Below are 6655 nucleotides of genomic sequence, written 5' to 3'. Positions count from 1 at the left end.
AAAAGAGCTAGGGGAGAGTAGCCGAGCGCCGAAAGCTTCAAGTCGGAAAGGAGCGGTCGCGTGCGGAGGGTAACTCGATGACTGCCCCTGCATCTGCGTTTGATTTGTAAGCTAGGCGCACTTTGGATGCCCCCACCTGCCCTGGCATATCTGCCCCTAGTGCCAAGTTTTGCCCTGCCTCTGCTAAGGCAATATTGATTTTAGCCTCTTAGAATTCTTCGCTTTTCCTGCCAAGTGTTTAGAAATGGGGAGGGGCGGGAGGAGCTTAACAATGCCATTTAAAAAAATCTCTCTTGAGGGTATTCTTCGGTGAGTCACCTAAGCAACGCTACAGATACTGGCAGACCTCGGAGAAGGAAGCCCCACTTTTTGACTTCCCTACTTCCCCTTTCCCTCCCCCCCCCCCCACCTTGTTTGGGATTATCTCACTACATATCCCAGTACCAGTGCACCTCCCTCCTGCAATATGCTCACGCTCCAGCCTCAAGAAGTCCCCAAAGTCATAATCTTTTCTTTTTTCGGAGTTGTGTCTTAAACAGATACTTTATTGATGTGTTTAGAAAAGTGGAACTATAAAGGGGCAGGATTGCACCTCTCACGACCCCTGGCAACCAGAAGGTCAGTAGAAAGTTGCATATACATTTTTTGTACACATATTCACACACATTCTCTGAAGACTCCCAAGAGGAAAAGCAAAATAAAGTGATGATAGACACTAGAAGTGGAGGTGGGGTAGGAGGAGAAGAGTGCTTGTTTACAGAAATTTCCCCACTTCTAGCCTCCATCTTCAACAGCTCTCAACTTCTGGCATAATAGGGATATGTAACATAGTGTCAAAGGAGAGCTGGTGTCTGGGTGGAAATGTGCAATGTGCATATCTGTGTGTGGTTTAGGAAGGCATAGTATAGGGTTGTGATCCAAGAAGTGGAGGTGGAAGGAAAGGTTTTCCTGTGGTAACAAAGCAAAAGGATGTGTGTGGAAAGGGGTTGAGATGATGATTCTGGGGAGTAGGTAATTCCATTTCACCTTCTTATGGGGCGACATGGACATGGACACGGTGCCAGGCATTGCTGAGCACACCTCGCAGGTTCCAGATTGGGGCCACGGTGTCTGGTTGCACATTGTAGCTGTCATCTATAGCTTTACAAACAATGTTCAATTCCTTTCTCCCAGCCGGCACAGGGGCTTGCAGCTGCCATAGTCGCCAGGCCCAGGCCTTTCTGGGACGCTGTTCCTCTCCATCCAGCTCTGCCACGTGCCAGGTTAGGCCCCCATCCAGAGACACATCCACCCTGACCACAGCCCTCCCACCACCACTCCATGCATAGCCCTTGATAGTCACCTCCCCTGATTGTACTGTCTCCCCATCCTTGGGTTCTGTGATGGCTGACTGGACAGGAAGTTCCTGAATAGATGGAGCTGAGTCAAAATCTACTGTGTCCCAGTCCACAGATGGAGAGAAGCCTTTATAATCCCGCCGCTGCCAGTGACTGTAACTTTCCTCTGGTTCCACACTCACTTTGCCCAGCCATTTGACATGGCGGGCACCCACCACACCAGGAACAACCACTCGCACAGGGAAGCCATGGTCACGAGGCAGAGGCTGCCCATTCATCTCATATGCCAGCAGGACCTCAGCTTCAGGATCCATGGCCCGAGCCAGAGGGATGGATGCTCCATAGGCAGTCCCTGTGGGGTCTGAATCCAGTCCCTCAAAGCAGACGTGGGCCTCAGTTTCACAGAGTTGGTGACCAGCCTTGGCTAACACATCACAAAGGCGTGCCCCAGCCCAGCGTGCAGTGCTAATGGCCCCGATATTCCACTCCAGACCTCTCACTTCTTTGAACTGAGTCATTTCAGAGCGCCGGTTGCCAGCACACTGCAGAGTTACAGTGATCTCGTGTTTGGGGAACTTGTACAAGTCATCCAGGGATAGGCACAGTGACTGACCCCCAGGTGGCCCTACTACATGCAGACGATAGGTTTCTGGGTCCAGGTTAGGTACAGGCAGATGGTTCCGGGTGAAGAAGATAGGGTTAGGTGTGATATAGTTTTCCGTCAGCAGTTCAGGGGGGGGCTCTGCATTAAAGGGGCGCTGGCTGTTGACCTTCAGGGCTGGGTGACGTACGGGATCATCAATGTAGGGGTCAGAGGTCTTCAAGGTGGAAGTTACCTTGTCTTCAGGGCTCAGCTCCCCAATCTTGTACTGAGCCAGCATCTCACGCACATGGGGCTGGTTATGAACAGCATAGAGGGCCCAGAAGGGCTCTAGAGGACCCCCTGCTGCTAGCATCAGCTTTGATGGCCCCCCAGGGTGTAAGTCCACAAATTCTGTAACATCAAACACCTCACAGCCCAGAGTCACCCAGATCCTAGTCTCAGGGCTGCTGTGAGATCTCACTTCCTCTCTTGTGTATACATGTGGTGACTCCTGAGTAGCCTGCAGACAACGCAGGGGTAAGGCAAAAAGAAACATAAACAGTAAGAAGGAATCACTCTTGCTTACCCTGACCCAAACCATAAAGTCATGGCCACTGTGAAAGAGAGGTAGCAGATTTCATCTTTACTCTGCATGAAGACAGTATCACTATGGGCTCTGTGGTAATAGCCTGGGTTGCCTGGGGAGCTTATTAGGGCCCCCTTGTTCTGACAGTGAAGTCCCTTTCTTCCCCACTTACCCTGCACCGGTGGTCATGATAGGCCAACACTGCACCCAGGCCTAGCAGAGTCCCCATGACTTTCCATCCCCCGGTGCTGGAGTTATCACCAGAGAAGGCAAGGCTGGGGCACTGGGGCTGAAGTGAATCATCTGTAGAGCAAGCCCGAATATAGAGCCTTGAGGGGGCTGACTTGAGTCTGGAAGAGAGAGAGGTCCTCTTAGCAGCACACTCCTGATCATAGGAAAGGGACAGTGAAGGCCTGAGGTTTACCAGGTTGGCCATTGGTTCCTTCAGTTGGGACTTGTTTCTCCAGGGTTGAGTGGAACAAGCAGGTGAGATATGGCTTTCCCTTTCCTCCTTAGTATCCAGTATTTCAACTATCTTATCTGGTAGATAAATGTCATAAAGATACTGGGGGTGGGGAATATGGGCTGAGACACAAGTTCTAGGATGCGATGGCCTACCTGCAGGCCTGTCGGAGATGGGGGATCACAGCCCTGTGCAGCAGCATTGTGACAGACCTGTGGGAAAAAGATTCCAGGATCAAGATAAGGAGTTCTGGGAGGGGATGATATTAGTGAAACTTGAGGAAATGAGTGGAAGGAAGACACAGAGGTCAGCAAGGTGCTCTCTGGGCAAATGAAGAGACTTTTTCTGTGGTAATGAGGCCAAAGGAAGGGACTATGTGTGGGGGGAGGTCCAAATGGGTCCTTAGAGAAAACATAAAGGACTTCAAAGAGACTGTGCTGACAGGATGGAAGGGAATGGGGCAGTGGGTAGGGGGCTTCTAGAATCACCATCCTCCATTCTCTACTCTATCCACTACAGAGACCAATGTTCAGGGCCAAGGGCCTAAAGGTCAGAAGCCAAAATGTCGACTGTCCAGTTTGCTGGTTTATTATTTCCAAAGTTAGCAGAGGACAAGTGAGAGGCAGACCAACTTAGGGACAAAAACATGAAAAAGGCAGTGGCAGCCTAACAGGGTGAACCCGGTCAGATTCTGGGGAGTCAAACTGTTTTGGGTTTGTGAAATGAGCCTTACCATTAACCAGCCCCATTTCCTGGGCAAAATACCAACTCACTCAGAACTTATGTCCTCATCTATGAAATGAGATCTACCTAGCAGAGCGGCTGTGAGGAGCAAACACATAATAACATGGTTTTTGAAGGCCTTTCAGTCCCTTCCTTTCCTTCTACCAACCTTAGGAAAAAAGAAAATTGAACCTGGCTGAGAACTGGACTCCAACCTAGGGTTCTCACCCCTACCTTGTCTATGCCATTCCCGTGAACTCAGCAAATGGAGAAGTTAATGGCTTTGGTGTCAGGGAGTGGGCTAAAGAAGTAATTTTTCCCCTCTCTGCCCTGCAGCAGTTCGTTCCTCACAGCATTGAGCAGCTCACTGACCCCAGGAAGGCCAAATCCAGGAAGCGTAAGAAGAGTCCCAATTGCTGGCGAAATGCTAAAAAGGGGGGCAGGCCGAGAAACTGTGAAGGAGATAGGAACAGGAGCAGTCTGCATTTTACTCCTGGGCCATGGGATCCTCACTCTCCCTCCCACCTGCCCTCAGTCCCAGCAGCCCACTTGAACCAGACGGGAGTGGTCCAAGTAGGACTGACTTGTGGGTAAACTTGGTAAACCCAGTGTCCCAGGTTTGGGAGAAGCAGCCTTCTGCTCCAAAACAGACGCCACCTCCCTTTTGCGGGTGGTGACGCCTCACCCCCCGGGGGGCACTTTAGGTAGGAGGATATGTCCAACTCCAGAGCACAAGCACCCAGTCCAATGCCATTGCCCAGCAGCTGGTACAAGAGTGTCTCGTAGCAACACACTGCGCTCCTAAGAGGAGCAGCGGGAGTGGAGGTGGTACTGGGTTTTTGTTCGAACCCATGGGGTTCGGAGCACCCCCGGGTCCCAAGGCCCTGGCCATCTCCCAGGTTACCAGTCGTTCCTCCTCCTCTTCCCACTCCCAGTCCCCAGCCCCCTTACCGGGTTCGGGTTCGGGTTCGGCGTCCGCAGGGTGGCTGGCTTACCCGCCCGGCTCCCAGAGACTGCTGGCGAAGGGGCGGGGCCAGCATCGTGACGTTGGGGCCGAGTGAAGGAGCACTCTCGCCTTTCTGTTCATCCCCCAGCTATTGGCTGGCCGCGCGCCTGCAAGCTGCTGTGCCCGCCTTCTGGAGGCGGAGGTAGGAGGGGTGCCACGAGGGCTCGGAGCTAAGACTGGCTGTTTTTTGTTTCCAATCCCCGCTCGACAAGGAATGGGACTCTCACTGTTGTCCAGAACTGGGCAGTGGAAGGTGACGAGGACTCCAAAGCTTGGGCGGAGAGGTGGGAGGTTTTGAGACGCCCCCGCCCTGCCCCCACGGCTGTGACACAAGGTGCGTTCACTGAGAAGGCCTGGGAATCCAGCCGGCATTCTCCCGGCTGTGAGCTCCACCTCTACCCTGTTTTTGACAAACATCTGTGTTGCAACTAAAACAGCCCGGTTTGCCTTTTAGTGAAAACAAGGTCAAGCGCTCAATTCTCTTATATCCAAGAATAAATACAGAAACGAAGCTTAAATAGTGGTTCAAAGACTAGTTCCCTTGGACATGTCTATTTTCTTCCTAAAGTGTAGAACAATACAAATACCGACTTTTTTTTTTAGTTAAGCCAATTAAAAAATCATTGTCATAACTAGAACAATATTTTAATACCCCCAAGTATAAAGATTATAATCGCTCATAATCACACAGTGGAGAGCACTAAGAATACGTTTGCCATTATCCTTTCATCCTTTGGTGCAGTACTGAAAACTTACTTTGTTATTGGCTGGCTGTGAACCTGAGGCGAACGTATCCACACTGCCCTCTAGAGGCCAAAAGGTTGAACTACAACCTTACTAAGTGAAGGTCTTCATCTTTAATTTTGGAAGATCATTTCCTCTCCCTTTCTGCTCTCCTAAAGTGAACTAGAGCTTTTGTCAAGAATCATTGAGCCCTGGGGGGAGTATTAAGAGACAGAAGGAAAGGGGAATCGGCAGTGAAAAGGTGAGTTTGGCCCTGAGGGTTTTGGAAATTCCAGCTCAACCGTGTTCAATTAAATCATTGGAGAGGTCTGATGCCCAACCTATCCTACCAGCCTTGAAAATTGGGCTCAGCCCAAGAATACAGAGAAATCAGTTAGGGACTGTCTGAGGCTGCAGGATAAGACTTCTCCATAATAATAGTGTCATCTTGTGTGCTCCACACATACTTTACACAATTGACCTTTGAACCTCAACTTTTCTTCATTTTACAGAAGAAGAAACTGAGGCAGAGAGCAGTTAAGTACCTAGGTCAAGGCCACAGCTGATAAGGTGGTAGATGGGATTGTAATGCCAGCTCTGTCTGGAACCAGTCCTTCTTCCTGTACTTCTGCAACCATACCTGATCTTTCTCTGTGTCATTCTCTCCCACCCACCTCCATTTAGACCGTGATGGACTGAAGGGCTTCAAGTACAGTAGCAAACAAGAGCAGATCTAGGAGAAATTTTCCTGTTGGGGTGGAAATGATCAATTAAAAATACAAATTTAGTGCTTTCTTTAACCTTCTTTAGGTCACGGACCCCTCTAAGATACTAGCAAGGCAAGCAAGGCACACTTTCCCTGGAGAAATGCACATAAGCTTTTGCAGAATACTTCAAAGGATTCACAAATACCTTTCCTTCCAGTCTCATCAATTGTTTGCCCAGAGGTCCACAGACCACACCCCCTACCCCACCCTGCCCAATATGTATTAAGAGGTCTATAAAAATAAGTTACGTCGATTTGATGAGCTCTCTAGTGGCTTGGGAATAGGAGTGATTAAACAGCAATAAAGCGAATATTTTCCAAATTGGGCTATCTCACTATTCAAGAAAGATTAAAGGGAACTTATAAGGAAGTACAATGACGTAGGAGAGGGTATATTTCTGATTCACGAAAACATTGAATGCCCTTTCTTCCAAATTTCTAGTATCAAATAGCAAAAAAAAAAAAAAA

General features: G+C 49.6%; 1 protein-coding gene across 3 annotated transcripts; it reads right to left on the bottom strand.

Moving 5' to 3' along the window:
* Positions 1–508: 508 nt before the first annotated feature.
* On the bottom strand, positions 509–6579 carry SUOX (sulfite oxidase). 3 transcript variants are annotated; one of them, XM_015085111.3, is made up of 4 exons: positions 4644–6579; positions 3125–3181; positions 2679–2856; positions 509–2440 (listed from the first exon to the last, which is right to left on the bottom strand). In XM_015085111.3, the coding sequence occupies exons 1-4, from the start codon at positions 4730–4732 to the stop codon at positions 1031–1033; spliced, it is 1734 nt and encodes a 577-aa protein (XP_014940597.3). In that variant the 5' UTR covers positions 4733–6579; the 3' UTR covers positions 509–1030. The 3 variants fall into 3 exon arrangements, with proteins under 3 accessions (XP_014940597.3, XP_026927322.2, XP_053082340.1); XM_027071521.2 differs by having other exon boundaries at positions 3125–3182; positions 4651–6579; XM_053226365.1 differs by lacking the exon at positions 4644–6579 and adding an exon at positions 3927–4631.
* Positions 6580–6655: the final 76 nt, after the last annotated feature.

The sequence above is a fragment of the Acinonyx jubatus genome, chromosome B4 (assembly GCF_027475565.1).
Source record: "Acinonyx jubatus isolate Ajub_Pintada_27869175 chromosome B4, VMU_Ajub_asm_v1.0, whole genome shotgun sequence".
NCBI classification, from domain to species: Eukaryota; Metazoa; Chordata; class Mammalia; order Carnivora; family Felidae; genus Acinonyx; species Acinonyx jubatus.
This window is presented reverse-complemented; position numbering and strand designations above follow the sequence as displayed.

Bases quoted from the DNA above. Each gene is read 5' to 3' on its own strand.
- SUOX (XM_015085111.3), bottom strand. From the start codon at position 4,732: ATGCTGGCCCCGCCCCTTCGCCAGCAGTCTCTGGGAGCCGGGCGGGTA. The intron at 2,857-3,124 runs GTAGGCCATCGC...TCTCTCTTCCAG, and splicing joins CATCTCCGACAGGCCTGCAG to ACTCAAGTCAGCCCCCTCAA. The intron at 2,441-2,678 runs GTAAGTGGGGAA...CGTTGTCTGCAG, and splicing joins ATCATGACCACCGGTGCAGG to GCTACTCAGGAGTCACCACA.